This window comes from Chiloscyllium plagiosum, unplaced genomic scaffold (genome assembly GCF_037043375.1).
Source record: "Chiloscyllium plagiosum isolate Xiang-an unplaced genomic scaffold, Cpla_swu_hap1 HiC_scaffold_9, whole genome shotgun sequence".
Classification (NCBI taxonomy): domain Eukaryota; kingdom Metazoa; phylum Chordata; class Chondrichthyes; order Orectolobiformes; family Hemiscylliidae; genus Chiloscyllium; species Chiloscyllium plagiosum.
The window spans coordinates 41,732,440-41,750,215 of record NW_028270147.1 but is presented as its reverse complement, the minus strand read 5'-3'; the positions used below and the strand labels follow the sequence as shown (position 1 = coordinate 41,750,215).

General features: G+C 36.4%; 1 protein-coding gene across 2 annotated transcripts in view; it reads left to right on the top strand.

The window, feature by feature from the left end:
- The first annotated feature begins 2,672 nt into the window (after nt 1–2,672).
- plpp3 (phospholipid phosphatase 3) overlaps nt 2,673–17,776 on the top strand; it is a 146,085-nt gene continuing 130,981 nt past the window's right edge. The window contains exon 1 of one of the 2 annotated variants that reach the window (XM_043699110.2): nt 2,673–3,157. In XM_043699110.2, the coding sequence (XP_043555045.1) occupies nt 3,031–3,157 (127 nt within the window). In that variant the 5' untranslated portion in view covers nt 2,673–3,030. The remainder of the gene's footprint in view (nt 3,158–17,776) is intronic. The other variant, XM_043699109.2, reaches the window with a different exon arrangement.

Sequence of the window (17,776 nt, the reverse complement as noted above, 5' to 3'; positions counted from 1 at the left end):
GCATGGCTAATTCCGCTGACTTGCACATGTTTGTGGTTGTAGGAGGAAACTGGAGAACCCAGAGGAAACCCATGAAGACACAGGGAGAGTGTGCAAACTTTGCACAGACAGTTGCCTGAGGCTGAAATTGAACCCAGGTCCCTGCACTGTGAGGTAGCAGTGCTAACCACTAAGCCATTGTGCCACTCGTTTACTTATAGCATTTTGAAAAGGATGCAATATTGGGATAAAAGTGTCATTAGCATTCAGACAACTGGTACTTTGCCCATTATGTATGTTCTGGAAATACATTTGAACAAGCCGTAAATTCAATCTTTACTGCAAATTGAGTTTCCATTTCACCTGAAGTGGGACCTTTGAAAAGTCAGAAGAAAATAATGTGAAATTTAAGGAACACAGCACCTTTTGAATTAAAATGCAATTTCACTTTTAAGAATTACCCTAGATAATCCTTTATTAATGTAAATTGTTAGCATTTTGGGTATTTCTGGGAAAGGCTGCACATTCCAACAAACTGTCATCAAGTCTACTCTGCTGGCTTAGCTCAACCCCTCTTCAACCACTCCACCACTTGAAGCTGTTATTTCTGTTACAACAGACCTTCCTATTGGAATACTTACCCTGATTTCCTCCATCTAATTACTTTCTTTGCTTTCAAAAGCTTTTGAGACATTTCTCTTTCATATTGTTTGCACTCCAATTTTCTGTATCCTTTCTGTTGTATGGAGGTCTGCAGGTTAGGATTGTGTGATAATTACTGCTCATTGTGATGATGTCATGAGGATCTGGTGAGAGATTAAAGTTGGAAGTTGCATGGCATATGACTTCGGTCCTCTCAATATTCCTTGTATTAATGCAAATTCACAGTAAATAGTCACAAAGATGCAATAAATTACAGCCGGTTTACTCAACAAGACTCTTGTTAGTCCAGAAAATAGTTACCTTCACACCTTTAGAGTACTTCAGCTCTTAAAGAACCCACAACTTATGGTGGCAGCACATACACTTTCTGATTTGGATTTGCTTTTCTTCTGTACAAAGTGCGGTAATGTTTTTTTTCCTCGTGAGTAACTGTTGGATACTAAGAGGTAGGTCTTGTGCAGCCAGTGGCAATGCCAAATAAAATTGCATTTTGCATAAAATGCAAGAAGAATAAAAAAAAGTCATCAAAAAACAAATTCTCAGTGACTAAAAACCTCGTTGCCTAAAACCCCCCTTCAAAATTCATGCTAATCCATCACTGGTGCAAATGCAGGAACATATCTATGAGGGAGGAGAACATCCTAAAATGGAATTTCATGTCTATCCATGATTCTAGAAGGCAGAATAAATTGGTGTTACTCCATTGTTATGTCAAAATGTCGCAGGAAATTCATGCTTTTCCATTTCTTATTGGCATAAGGGTGTCATTGGCTAGGTCAATACTTATTGTGCATCCGTAGTTACCCTGGAGAAGGTGGTACTGAGCTACCTTCTTCAACTGTTGGGTCACCCACTGTGCTGTGAGGGAGTTTTGACCAAGTGACATTGTTGGAATGCTACTGCACTTCCAACTTAGAAAGATATATGGCTTTGAGAGGAACTTGCAGATTGTAGTGTTCCCAAGCATCTATTGTCTTTGTCTTAGGAGGTGATGGGTTTGGAATGTACGGTAAGAGTTTTGCTGATTTGCTGCACTGCATGTTGTAGATGGTAAACATTGCTGGAAGAAGTCAAGACTGCAGATGCTCGAGAGTCAGAGTCAAAAAGTGTGGCCTTGGAGCACTCCCAGTAAATTCAAATCTTTTTACTTGCAGTTTTTAAGTGATATTTGAAATCAGTAGGTCTGAACTTTTAAATGTGTTGAATCATAGTGAGAGTGGTGAATCACTGGCTACTGCTGATAAAACTGGAGAATGGATACTTAATCCTAAATTCACTATAATAATAACTGAAATGTAATTTAAACAAACAGCACAGCAGGTCAGGCAGCATCTGAGGAGCAGGAGAATCAACTTTCAGGCATAAGCCCTTCATTAGGAACGTGGAGGGGGGAAAGGGGGCTGAGAGATAAAGAGGAGGGTGAGGGTGGGTCTTGGGGGAAGGCAATAGGTGGATGAAGGTGAGAGACATTGCTACCAATCTACATATGTGGTGAAGGGGGGTGAATGGTGAAGGTGGAAAATAGGGTGTCAATCAACAAGACTTGTCCTGAATGGTATTGAACTTCTTGAGTATTGTTGGAGTAGCAGTCATCCAGGCAAGTGAGGAGTATTCAGTCACACTCCTGACTTGTGCTTCTAATAACTCATGGGCAATCCTGTTTCTGAAAAGTTCTAATGTCTTGTATAAAGCGCACCAATACTTTGGAGTTTCAAAGCCCAGGTATTGTCCTTATCAGAAAGAAATGTACTCATTGGAGACTTTTACATCTCAGTGAAGTTTGGATGTACGGACAGTACGCTCTTGTAATGATAAATACATCCTACATAAATATTATAATTTAATAGTTTTCATAAACAATTGGAAATCGGCTCTTACCACTTAAATATTTTCTGGCAGCACTGGGGGCGCTCTAAGCCTGATTGAGGGGAAGCGATGTGTTTAGAAATCTGTAGGAAATTGTAATCATCATCAGGAAGGGGGCTGAGACTGAGTGGCAACTTATCCAAGTGGGTTACGTTGAAGAGCAGTTCAGGAATAAAACAGGAGTCCAAAGCTTTTGCAAACACACGAAAGAAAGGAACCACATTCATCACATTAGTGCAGCGTTGTATTGTGTCCGCAAAGGGATTGTTTTTTAAAGCGAAACCTCTTCATTCATTCATTTATCAGATACAAAAGAGGATCATAAATTTGTTACTTTCACAAATTCCTTAGTTTACACATTCCACAGCCAACTTTTCCTTTCTGGACGAAGTTTTGGGCTGAAGTTGTTGAAACAAAAGTACGGAGTGTAGGGAACGTCCGGGATAGGAATACCGTAGGCGAGAGACTCTTTCAAAAAGTTATTTAAACATTTCAACTGCGGATTTTACAACGGTCCCACACATGCAGAGCTACAAATACGACAAAGCTATGCCTGCCGACAACCGAAATGGTGGGAATTCAACTCTGAATAATAAGGATCACAAGAAAGTCATGTTAATCTGCTTGGATCTGTTTTGCTTACTTCTCGGTGAGTGCATTTTAGAAGCAACTATATTGCAAGTAGTACTCCATGCCGTGTTGTGTTTACATATTGTCAGGGGCAGGCAGTAGGTGTTGCCACTGTTCTCTAAATGTTGCTACAAAGTAAATCAAAGAATTTTTCGAAAATGATAAAACTAGCTGAGTTTAAACTTTATTTAACCACTGGCTCACGCGAAAATGCATTGCACATGTACTGGTGATCAATTAAATTTATATAGATGCTTTTTTCACATTTGACCGATGCTTCACTCACAAGTCATCGATATAATGAGAACTAGTATAAGCACATGCCCTCTTAAAGGGGCAACAGAAACCACTAGAATGTTTCACATAGTGAAGTTTTACATTCGATAGTTTAATTTGCCCTTTTCGAATTTGTGGGCATCCTTTGTAGACTGCTATGCACTCCCTTTATAAACACAGACCCGATATCTGCATTTGTAGTCATACCTATGCAGAATTGAATCGTGCAGTACACCCAAAACAGATGTGACCTCGTTTCATTGTATATTCAGGCATGGTGTTTATAAACTCCATATTCTATATTTTATAAAGAGTCAAAGAGGAATCGGTAGGAATAAATTTTATGGTTAAAATTCCAGATATATTCACAAATCCAAGTTTAACCCTTTAGGGAGATGGCATTATTTCATAAAGTAGCATCATTACAATTGCTAACGACACTTTATCTGGATACTTGTGTGATTGTCCTAAGATGACAAGATGTAGTTGAGATTTAAAGACAATATGCTACCATTACCAGGTTACCATATATAACCTTGCCAAGCTACCATGAGCTCTGATTATTTTGCCTATAGCCAATCAGACATTTTACGTGAATCTCTAAATTTGGGTTATTTCTTTCTCTGATAGTTCATCACGAAATATAGAACGTCAGTGAGAAATCATGGTGAAACAGTAAAGTTGACTTTGAACTATAATAATATTTGGCTCTTTAAACTGCTATATGACCACATAGTGCCTGAATCTAAATATTGACTGCTGAATAAGAGGGAACTGACTTTAACATTTAGTCATATTCTAACTTTTAAACCTACATACGAACTCCCAATAAATTCAAATCTTTTTACTTGCAGTTTTAAAGTGATATTTGAAATCAGTAGGTCTGAACTTTTAAAAGTGTTGAATCATAGTGAGAGCAGTGAATCACTGGCTACTGCTGATAAAACTGGAGAATGGATACTTAATCCTAAATTCACTATAATAATAATTGATATGTAATTTAAACAAACAGCTCTATCTGTACTACGAATACATATAATGTCATACAAAGCAACATGAAGTTCCTGATTATAAGCATATTTTAACAATTTTGCGAATGGTGTAGCCAGACTATGGATCTACATTAAACAACACTTTTTTCCCCCCCCCCAGACCCAAACTCCTGTTACACATTTACTATAATTGCATTCTATTGCGTTTCTAAACCTAGTCAGAGCCTGGAGGATACTACCAAGCTTCTTGTGTTTTGATATTGTTTGGATTTTTGTATGGTTAGTACAATAAGCCAAACATTTTATTTAATTTTGAAGCCTGTAGGTTTGTAGTACAACAATTGCAGAGGTATGATTTGTAAATAGAAATCTGGGATGATGAGCAGTAATTTTTGTAAACTGCAATCAATTAGTAGTCTGATGTGCAAATTGTACTACTTGAACACTTATTTGAGATTCGAGAGCAGGGTGCAACCAAGAACATTAGTTTATGAAAATGTTGCTTTTGGTGTGTCAACCTTTTGAACTTACACCATCAAGTAGGGGGCTGTAATGGCACAGTGGTAGTGTTTCTGTCTCTGGACCAGAAGTCCACCCTGCTCCACAGGTGTGTCGATAGCATGTCTGAACAGGTTGGTAAAATATAATTTTAAAATAAAGTTTTGCATTTGATTGTTTAACTTGCCATCAAGTAGCACAGTGTTTTGCAGAGGCCTTTGCTGGTGGCCTTGGATGGTGTTTTACCACAACAATTAGATTGTTCCCACAAAATTTCAATTGGAAATTAAAAGCAAAAGCCTCTGGCTTGGGAACCATCTCTGCATATATATAATTCATTTGCTGTCACTCATTATTTGGTGTGATCGTTTTTTGTGATTAGGCAATTACTTATCTTTTTTCCCATGATGCAATCCTTGTTATGGAGGGCTGACTAGAAATAGAGTTGCCAGATAACTTATCAGTTAGCAGTCTCCAATAATATAACTCTAGCTGTTTAACTGTTGAGGGGAGGTGGGGAGGAAAAGAGAGAGAGACACACACATATATATACTGTAAACATAAATTTTAACAAAATTATAAGCATATAGGAGCTTGATATTGAGGCGCTGTATGGGTCCAGTTCTGCATTAGTGCGTAATGAAGCCATTTAAATTGGGAAAGTGCTCTCAGGTATACCTAACATAATACTTAATGGGAAAGAGCAAAGGATCAACAAATATATACAGATTGAAAGATTTGCTTTAATGTAGTTAGGACAAAATTGTTTCTCTTTGTTCTTGGAAGGACCAAGCTTTGTTGCTGTGATAAGCGGAAACTATTTCTTTTATCTTGTGCTTTAACTGGGGGTACTCAAAGTAAACGTTTTTAAAGATCTCTTTACAGAAAGGATTGAGAAAAGGTCTCACAACTTTTATTTATAATTTATATTCAAATTATTACTGTTTGATTTCTCATGATGGCGCGTTAATGTTCTAACTTCTAACACTAAACAGTTCATGGGTAAGATTGTCACTGAGAGCCAGTGATTTGTCCTTAAAGGAAATATTACTTAATATTCATTGCCCAACTAAAAGGGACAGTATAGCTGTGAAAATCTAAAATAATACTATTTGTCTTTAAACATAGTGCAGTAGTTTTAATCACTTTGCTACCATTGAGGTCACACTGTCAAATACTTAGATGTGGATTTTGTGTGGTGTCTACTTAGCATCAATCACTGATCTGATGGAATAATGTGAAACATTTTTTCAGTCAAGTTCATTATACTGTATATTCCATTGAGTAAATTTTATCAAAACCACAAATGTTTTGTATAAAGCGTAGGTTATTAGTCTTGCAAACATAATATCAGAAACTGAGGGTATTTACTCAGATGACTGCATTGCTATGGCACCTCATCATTCTCATGTAATCAGACTCTATTATCAAATCAGAAATTCCTCTCACCAATCAATCCAATGGCTTGATGCCATCAGATTCTTCCATGTGTTAACCAATAGTTCTGGGAAAGTGAGGCTAAAATTGGTATGCGGCTGCTAGCAGTGTACTTGAGGCTGTCATGTGGATACCTTTACACAGAAATAGCCACACCGGTAATAGAAAAACTGTTTTAACTACTGCATTGCTATCTGAAGCTGCTTCCAATTTCATTAAATGATACAGCTATTCGTAAGAATTCTGTCAAGTAGCTAACTTTTTTTTTGAATTGAGGGAGCAGGCAGGAAAGAGGAATTAAAGCTGCAATTAGATCAGCAATGATCTTATTGAGTGGTGCAACAGGCTCGAGGGGCCACATAGTTTACTTTTCATACTTCTGATGATCTTTTGATTTGGGACTTATTGCTTTTGAAAAAGGTATATGGAGGAAAAAGCTCCTCAATAACTATTTAGTCATCTTTTCACTAATTCCGATATATACAGAGCTAAGACTTCATGAGTCTTTCTAATCCATTTCACATGAAGATGGCAGTTTTTATCTTAAATTTGGATCCAGCAATTCCTAATAACATTAAATGAAGGACAACCTCAAAAATCTTTTGTTGACCAATTTTAGGCCAAACGTTAACTCATCCTGGTGCGAACCTTCAACTGTTTATTTGTTTTATTAAATATTCTGCTTCTGACCTTTACTATAAATCACTAGCAAAACTGATATGCTTATTACAAGTTTGATACTGACACCACGTTGAGCAGACTATAAATTAGTTTCTAATGTGAAAGACCCTGAATATGTTAAGTAGTAAAGCTTTCCAGCTGTGGTATGCTTAGGAGTAATGACAGCTGAAGTCATACATATCAATTACTCTATTCATTAGTCTAATTTCACTGTAATATGTTAGCAGAAGTGAAAAATGGAGTAACAGTAGTGAAGCTGATGGTGCATAATGACATGATTCACTATTACAGGTGGCAGTGGTACTCTGTAAATGCTATTCAGAAAAGCTTGATCACCTGAAAACGTGATGGTATGAATAGCTTAAATGTAAGCAATTATTTCATATTTATTCTATTCTTCCGCATGTCTTGCCTGAACTCAACATATCTTTTTCCAGGCATCTTATCGATGACTCTTAGAAATCTCAATGTGAAACAGAAGAAAAAGTGAACAATTGAGCCCCTTGAGCCTGCTGTACCATTCAATAAGATCATGGTTGATCTGCTTGTGTTTTGAATTTCACATTCTTATCTAATCCTGATAACCCTAGATTTCGCTGCCTTACAAAAATCCATCCACACAAACATAGATAATGCTGGACAAACTCAGCAGGTCTGACAGCACCTTTAGAGGAGTCATTACCAGACTTGAAGCATTAACTCTGTTTTTTCTATCTCTGCAGATGCAACCAGACCGTGTGAGTTTCTCCAGAATTATCTGTTTGTTTCAGATTTCCAGCACTCGCAGTATTTTGCCTTTGTTAAAATCTGTCCATCTCTGTCTTCAAAATGTTCAATGACCCTAGTTTATGCCATTGAGGTGGAGAGTTCGAAAGTCACAACTGTTTCTAAGATAAATGTTTTTCTCTCATCTCCATTCTGAAAGAGCAACTCCTCGTTTTTAAATAGTGCTAGCTAGTTTTGGACTGATCCACAAGAAAAAAAGTCTTTTTCACATCCCCCTTGTCAAGGTTATTCAGGATCTTATCCATTTTAGTTAAATCGCCACTCATTCTTCTAAACTCCAGTGGAAACAAGTCTGGTCTGTCTAAACTATTCTCATAAAACAACTCATTCAGCTATAATCCACGTACCAATCTCGTAGATATTTTCTGAACTGTCTCTATTTACATCCTTCCATAAATAATGAGACTAAAACTGCACACAGTACTTGAGTCAGCGTCTCACTGATAGCCCTATATAACTGAAACAACATCTTGTATGTTCAATTCTTCATAATGAAAGGTAGCCTTTTTGATTACGTGCTGTACCTGCATTCCAACCTTTTGTGACTAATGCACCAGAACACTTAATGCCCTCTGCACCTCAAATTCTGCAATCCTTCTCCATTTAAGAAATATTCTATTTTCTTCATTATTCTTGTCAAAGTAAACAATTTGACAATTTTCCACATTTCACTCCACCTCTTAGATTTTTTTGTCTACTTAGTCAACCTATATCCATTTGCAACCTCATTGTGACTTCTTCATATTGTACTTTCTTGCCTACCTTGGTGTCATTTGTGATCATGCCTTCATAACGCTCATCTAAGTCACTAATGTACATTGTAAAAATTTGAAGCCCCAGCTCCTGAGGAACTCCATTTGTCACATCCTGTCAAATGGATGAAAACCCATTTATGTATACTTGCTGTCTTCTGCCAGCTAGACAATCTTCTATCCATGCTAGTATGTTATCACCTACACTATGAGCTTTTATTTTCTGTAATAACCTTTGATGTGGTACAAATCGATGTATTAAATGCCCTTTGAAAATCTAAGTACATCACAAGTTCCCCACTGTCCAGAACATGTTAGTCCTTCAAAGAACCCTGAAAGATTGGTTAAGTATGATTTCTCTTTGACAAAACCATGCTAACACTCCCTTATTATTTTGAGTTTTTCTAAGTGCACAAATATAATCTCTTTAATGATCAGTTCTAACACCTTTGCCACGGAAGACATGAAGTCAGTTAGTTGATGGATTCCTGTTTTCTGCCTCGTCCCTCTTTGAATAAAGGGATTATATTTGCTGCTCTCTGGCCTAATGGAAATTTTCCTGAATCAATGGAATTTTAAACATTAACACCATTGCATCTAATATTTTATAGAAACAGTCTTTCAGACACTAGGATAAAGTCCACCTGACCCAGAAACTTTATTGGTTTGCTGTGTAGCATCTCTCTTGTGATTGTAGTTTCACTAAGTTACTCTCTCCTTTCCAAGCTGTGATTCCCAGCTATGACTGGAATGTTGTTCGTATCGTCTACATTGAAGATAGAAACAAAATTTCATCTGCCAATTCTTTTTTATTCACTATTAACTCCACGTTGTTACTCTCTCGACAAACATTCATTTTACTTCCTCTTTTCCTTTTTAAATATGAATAGAAACTCTTGCTATCAGTTTTTACATTCCTAGCTAGCTTTCTCTCGTACTCTGATTTTTTTTTCCTTTCGATTAACCTTTTAGTTATTCTCTGTCATTCTTTATATTCTGGCCAATCATCTGACCTGTGCAGTTTGTTACATTTTTGGACAATTATGTGCTTTTTTCCTTAAGTTTGAAACTTTCTCAAACTCCTTTAGTTAACCATGGATGGTGGGTACTCTCTTTGGACTTAAACATGCTGTCCCTTTATCATGAACACTCCATATTTCTTTGTCTGAGGTTGTGGATATGGTTGAGGGAGTTGGTGGGGAGGCAACAAAGGGGTGCTTCATATGTGGATGCCTAAGCTTTAACAATGTTTATGCCAAGTTTTGAATCGGGACCTCTCATTTGTGAGGCAGACAGCAGTATCACTACACCACAGAAACATGGCACAACATAGCTTCCAAAAGTCAAAAGGTGAAAGGGAATTGAACAAATTTTGTTGAGTTTGTTTTTACTTTTATTAATCCCTCACTGCTGAGTGACTGTCCATGACATAGGAACTGGATTAAAAAAAGATACTGAACCTGATAGTACAAGAAAATTAAATTAAGTATCCTGGTATTACTCTGGCTGTGTATAAATCTTCTCACCAATTTTCTTAAGTCAATTCCCATTAGCAGTCCATTATCATTTACTGAAATCTGTTTGAAACAATCAGAATAAGATAATTTAATTGGTGCAAGGGTGTTTTAAATCTATATTAAAGAAAACTTTGGGAATTTCTTTAGTTGGAATGGTTAGAATGAGGAACTTGTTACCACATTGAGTAGTTCAGACAAATAATGTTGATGCAGTTAGGGGAAACTAACTAAGCACATGGAGATAGGAATATAAGTTTAGATTAATAGGTTAGATGAAAAATAGAGGAGAGAAGCTTGTGTAGAGCATAAATATTTGCATGAACCTATGGGGGCAAAAGGTTTTTTTATGTTGTAAATGATTTATAATACTTTCTAATTTTGTAAAAGGAGAGTAACATCAACTTCATATTACTATTTGTTGCATAAAAATGCATTTTTCAGTGTTACAGATTCAATATACGTACATAGATTCCAGTAGAAATTATACCTGCAGAAAGAATTTTCGAAGAATTTGTTGAAGTTTGTCACAAAAATATCACATAATTGTTACATTATAAATGGATGCATTAAGCTTCAGTAACACAAAATGATGGAAAAACTCAGCAGTTCTGGCAGAATCTGTGAAGACAGAAGAAGTTAACATTTCAAGTCCAGCATGTCTCCTCTTCATCAGATTTGGAAATGTTAACTCGGTTTCTGTCTACATAGACGCTACCAGACTTGCTGACTTTCTCCCAGCATTCTCTGTTTATTTCAGATTGCCAGTATTCGTAACATTTTGCTTTTATTCAAATAAAGTTCAGTGACTATTACAAGCACAAAAATCTAATTTTGAAGTCACCTATTTCCAGCACAACTTAGATTTAATTGTGAAACATGTAAAATGCTTTTGTAAAGGTGCACATTTCTGATATTCTTTCTGTACAAGAAGTGTGAAATTAATTGGTGAATGCTTCTTATTCCATATTGTCTGTGGTCTAAGCCCTATGGGTCGAGTCTGGAATTATTTTGATAAGGTTCTTCACAATGGTGGTTACAATTAACAACATTACTTTGGCAGTAAAATGCAGCCTGTCTTCCTCTGAAGTGCAAAACTGTATTGCCTGGACAATTGCTGTAGAGGTCAGAGCTAATTAGTGAGTAATTGATCAACTGGTTTTTTTGCAGAAACTGATTGGTAGAATTCTAAGGACCTGTCAATCGCTTAGCGGTCCCAATTGCTTGCATTAAACACTGAAACACTATCTCTCACTTTTCTTGTTATTTCTCCGAGACACTGGAGACAGTCTAATGTTGTAAAGGTCCATACTAATCAATAACACCAGGTTGGTTTCTATCAAATATTGATGGGATTTCAAAAGACTGAAAGTATATGTTGAATATATCTGTCTACTTTTTCTAAGAGCGCAGCTCTGAAATAAATGTCACTTTGTTACGTATTGCCAAAAATTGTGCAGAACTTTTCCATTAATTTTGCATGGGTGAGTCTGAATCTTCAAAGTTTACAATTTTTTAAAAATCATAGAAATATTGCTAATTTTAAAACTAAAAAGCAGTCTCTTAAGGTATTTGTTTCCAGCAAAGTTTGATTTATAGGCAACTGTGGGAACAGAATCATTTTGGATGTTTAAGGCTGAGATAGATTCTTCATCAGCAGAGGAATCAAGTGTTATGGGAAAAGGGCAGGAAAGAGAATGTGAGGACTGTCCGATCAGCCATGATTCTGTTGAATGGTGGAGTAGACTTGAGGGGCCAAAAGGCTTACTCCTGTTCTTATTTCGTATGGTCTTGTTATGCAAGTACAAAAGAAAGAGGCTATGTTGAATCATGTTGAAAAACCACAACAATTCTGGATAATGTGTTGTCAGTTGATTAAGTTTTATTTTTTAAAATACCTGAACGGTTTGATCATTTTGGCAGTGTCCCTCTCCTCAGGAATTACTTATCCTGTAAACTCAGGTTCCATTTCAGGATTGGGGTGCATAACAAAGGCTGATACTTCACTGCAACACAGAAAAAAATGTTGTAATGTTGGAAGTGCAGTTGAGATGTTAAGTTAAAGCTTTGCATAAATATTTAACTGAAATCATAGGACATTTCGGAAATATTCTAGGTTTCATTCCTTTCTCAAACAATATTACAGAAAATGGTTTAATGCTATTCGATTTTAATGGTTGTTTCTGAGGCCTGTTACTTGGAATTTGCCATATTTGCTTCCATAGCAGCAATGAATGAACTTTAAAAATAAATTATTGTAATTTAAGTGCTTTGAGATGCATTGAAGATATGATAAGATACTTTTTAAAAAATGAGTTAGTTCATTTTTCTTAAAATTCTAAAAATCTGTGCAAGAAATCCTTTCAAACTCTGCAGAGATTAGACATCTCTCCTGGTGTGGTAAGTCAAATCACCATTGCAGCTGCTGATTGATGGAACACACACCAAGGTCATAGAAAGATCTCAAATATTCTTTGTCAAGATATGACCATGCTATTAGGAATCAAAGCTTTTTTTAAAATAAAGCAATATTCGAGTCATCCTGCAAATATCCAAAAGTGTTGCAAAGAATAGTTTGAGTCTTCACTGGGTTAAGAAAGGTTCAACTTGTTTTTGAGTTGATTGTATGTTTGTGAATAGGGTTTTTGAAAGATTTCAAAGACCGTAAGATCTATACGGATGGTTACAGATAATGATGCATTTATGAGAACAAAAGTGTAGGTTTCTTATGCAATTAGGAGGGCCTCTCGTGTCAAATTCAATTATGTATGAAAGCTTGATTGTTTTTGACAGTCTCTGAGTTACTGATTGCTCTGCTTATTAGCAAATTGTTGTTTTGGAATAGCTTTTTCCTATATTTTGTATGCTCATTAGTACACTCTGATGATTTACCTTTGCCTGCACGTAAAAATAATACTTTTTGTATTAAAGGCATTTATGTCATATTCCCATACTTTCAGTTATAATTGGAGTTGCAAATTAATCCAATTAGATTGAAGTCCAGAGCAGACCTCTTCTAGTACATAGCCTTGTTTGACTAACACAATTAAATTACTGTTGCAGTTTTGATGATATTGCAAGTTAAATCAGCATTTCGATAGAAGAGACCAAATTTTCATCTCAGTGTGGAGGTACATTATAGTGTGTGAATAGTTATATTTGATAATTTTTGCAAAGAAATCCAATTTGCCCTTCCATTCCTTATTCCACACTATTTACCTCTGTGTCCCATCTTTTCTTTGGGAATACCCAGTGTGCAAAATGCATTGGTTCCCTGTTTGAAATGGGGGCAAAAATTGGATTTCCTCTAACATATAATTTTTGTTCAGTGGTGCAGACTTATTGAAACCCATCAAAAAGCATACTTGGTTTGACAGTTTATGAAGAAAAACGAAAGCCTGTAGAGGATTCAGAAATGTTCTGAAAGGAAAATGTAAAATCTTTTATTGTAATGAATTTGGGTCTAAGATAGGCTGGATGAGAAGCAAAGCCAACAACAGTCTTCAGGCTTAAACTTCATAGTAACACAATTTGTTTTTCCTTAAAACTAAATATTGCTCTACATGGTAATCATAAATAAACCAGATCTGATCTTCTAGTTGCATTAGATAAAGGTTAATCTCCCCCCTTAGTGTATTTATATCATTATGCTCTCTAGACTCTCCAGAATTCTAGTTTAGTATAATCCCATCAATTGTAATGGACTGATGTGGTGTAACTCTGCCCACACTGTGCTACTTAAGCTCAATGATGTGTAGCTCAATGACATTATCATATAATATAGGCTCTTAAAGGATCACATCTTTTTCTCCTTGGGATTTTTGATCCAGTATCAGTGAAACTTTGAATTTAGGATTTTCTTTGCATGTTAGAGGTTTAATGGTTTTCCAAGTTTTAATGGTGTTCTTTTAATTTTATCATACTCTGATATGCTTCTGTTCATTCTTTCTATCATCATCATAAATAAAGAATGCTTGCAGGCAAAGTAAAATGAAATAGTAAAATGAGATGTGTAATGGAGTACTGAAGCTGGAAATAAAATCACACAGTGAAAGTTATGTACTAGAAAGTGAAATCTTTGACAGATGGGAAGAAACAGATAACAACAGACACTGGCTACAAACAATCCTGAGTCTGGTGAAAACCTGATCCAATTTTCTATAAATACTTTTGTGAGACAGTTATTAGAATGACTTTCAAAATAATCACATGTTCTAATGACTTACCACACAAACAAATATCTCTAATCCAAGTTTATGGACAATTGAATAGTAGATGGGAATGTGTGTTATAAGAGGCTTCAACAGGATTTGGACAGCCTGGGTAGGTGGGCAAGAATGCAGATTAGAATGTGGATAAGTATTTGGTTAGGGCAAAACAGAAATACAGAGGATTTCTTAAAAGGTGAGAGATCAGAAAGTATTGATGTCCAAAAGGACCTTATAGTGTTGTTCACAAATCCCTGAAAACTAACATACAGATACAGCAAGCAATTCAGTTCTATTGATCTGGTCAGAATGCACCTGGAATGTTGTTTCGATCACCTTGAGAAGGAAGGATCTATTTGCAATAGAGAGATTCCAGTACAGGTTCACCAGACTGATTCCTGGGATGGTGAGATTAGCCAAGAGGAGAGATTGAGGAGAATGGGGCTGTGTTGTCTGGAACTCAGAGGAATGAGAGGCTGGGGGTGGGGAGTCCATAACTAAGTCTCAGACTGAGGGAAAAGCCATTTAGGACTGAAGTGAGGAGAAATGGTTGTGGATCTTTGGAGATCTCTAGTGCAGAGGACTGTAGGAACTCACTCATTTAGTTCAAGACAAAGATTGCCAGATGGATCTAAATAATAATGACATGAAGGGGATAGCATGGGTAAATATGTTGAGTTACAAGATCAGTCATCATCTAATTAAATAGCAGAACAGGCTCAAAAGGGATGGAATGGCTTACTCCTGTTCCTATATGCTCCCCAGGCTGGTTAAATAGCATCTGTAGTATTGATGGAAATAACCTGGAATATTATGTACAGTTTAATCACCTTGAGAAGAAAAATCTATTTGCAATAGACATGTGGTTAAGTATCTTCAGACTTATTGTTTTAAGTATATAGACTGAAGGAGATGGCTTGTCTTTTTCACAGAGGTCCAATATCCTTTGTAGTGTGTACTGCACAGATTTTATTGCTGGTTAAAAATTTTCAGTGCAGAATCTGATGGATCGTCTGTAGAAAAAACAATTATTGCTGATGATATTTGTTTGCCACTGACTGTGAAATGCAAACCATCATTATATTAGATTAACTATTCTTTTTCTATTAATTAATCAATTTTGAATCACTGATATGTCTGTCATTAAACATAATCAGTCAATCAAATTTGCATCTGTTAGTCTATCTGGATGGCTTGTGGTGAGCCAGCAGGGATAAGCAAATTAGAATGACCCTGTACAATAGCCCCACTATCTTGGAAATTAAGAGTTCAGATTGCTGGATCCTATCACGGAATACTATGGCTTTAATGAGTTAATTTGACTGCAATTAAAGTGACTGCAACACTCTTTTCCTTCTCACCATCCACTCTATTGCAAGGTATAATTTTTGTTTCTCTCTTTCAAGCAAAAGCAAAGTTTGAATTTCTGCAACATTGCTTAATTCAGCCTTTACATAAACTGCTGTTGATTTTTGCCATGCCAGTTCTCTGCTTCTCTCCCTTTCCTTTTCTCCCAGAAAACCTGAAGTCCCCCTTCTCCTTGCTGTCAATCATAGCAGGCTCAACATTCAACAGATCAGCACTCACTGTTTCTGTTACCTCTGGTATGAAGCCACCAGCAAACACATCTTCCCTCCTCCTCTCATTTTGAAGTCTTGAAAGGATGGTCCCTCAGTCTACTCCTTGATTACTCCAACAAGCTTTCCCAAATTAATGCTCTGCAGCTGCTGGTAATAATTCTCTTATTGGCATTTAGACCCATGTTTTTTTGTTCCATTAGTATTCCTTTTTGTGTGCATTATTTTCCCATTTGCCATTTATTTGACCCTGCCTTCCATATGGACAAACAAACACAGACCATTTCCATTGTACCTTCACCTCCACCTCTATCCTTAAAACTAATGCAGCTGGAACATTGTCCAGTTCTGATGAAAGGCCACTGACCTGAAACATTAACATTAACAGCTAACTCTTCAATCAGTGAAGGTGGTAGATTTATTTTAATATATGATTTTCAGATTAGACCATTTAAAAAAAAAAGTGTACAGTTCTAAGTAATACCAGTGTATGGGAATCATGTTGTGCTCTTCAGCACTATCACGTGAATACAGAGGATTTATTTTATTGATTCCCAGACTTATAATTTGTTATTTATAAGTTCCATATTTTCTTTGCATATCTGTAAATTTTACAAAGGATTTGAACATTCGCAGCCTCGCTATTATTAGAATTCTCTGGATAGTTTGCAATGTATCAATTCATACCTGCAGCAGGAAAATAGCAAGAACAAAAATGCTAAATTTTGTAAAGCAGATAATGACCACTAAATTAACCAATAACACTGGTCATCACTCAGGAAACAAATCTGTAATGTCATCGAAAGTTTCTACTTTTGTACCAAAGTATTTTATTTTTAAATTACTCAGTTGAGATTTATGGTTTGGTATACACGTGAGAGCGCAAAAACAGAGCCTTGTGCCATATTCATTTACCACAGGCCAAGCTAATAATGAAGTTGAACTATCTTCATTTGCCTGGTGTGCCTCTCAGCCTGGATTCAATGATACCATTCTTACCTTTGACTCAGTTTTTATGGATTCAAGCATCACTGTGGAGACTTCAATGCATAGTCCAGGTTGACACTAAAGGAGTGCTGTATATGCTGCTTTTTGGATGAAATATTAAAGCAAAGCCCTTGCCTGCCCTTTCAGGTGATGGTGAAAGATCACGTGGTTGGATTGGAGAAAAATCAGTGGAGATCTGTTGGATTCTAGCTAACATTTTTCCTTAACAATTATTTTTAAAATTTAAAAAAAAATCCTTATTAAGTGCAAATTAGTTGGAAAATTTCCTTACATCAACAATGCTACACTTCAAAAAGCACTTCTGTAGCCATGACAGCAACATCCTGAGTTCTTGAAACCTGTTGTATAAATCGCAAATGCTGTTTAATTAATACATTTTATTTGAGGATTATACATTGTACACTATTTCCAAAAGATAAATCTGCATTTTACTTTCAAAGAGAAAATGCTTGCCATAGTTATGTTCAGCAACAGTAACTGTGAGCCTTTTCAAGTCAGTTCAGGAGTAAAATAGGGAAGCGTGATTACCCGAACTTTGTTCTATCTTTATTGCGACAATCATCCATATCATCAAGGATGACCTACCCCCAGAAAACAAAATTGTCTGCTGAACAGATGGCAGGCTTTTCAATCGTGCCTGTCTCAAGTCCAAAAACAAGACATCTATGAGTTCCCTCATCGAGGTACAAAACACAGATGGCAACAGTGTTGCAGCTCTCTCAGAAAACGACCTACAACAGATTCTGACTACCTTCAACCGTGCACACGTGAAACTTGGACTTACCATCAATTCCAAGAAAACTCAGATCATCTATCAACTGTCACCAACAGAGACAAATCAGATAGAACCATCAATTCAACTTGGCGAAACAACCCTGGAAAACGTGGGCCACTTTCTGTATCTTGGAA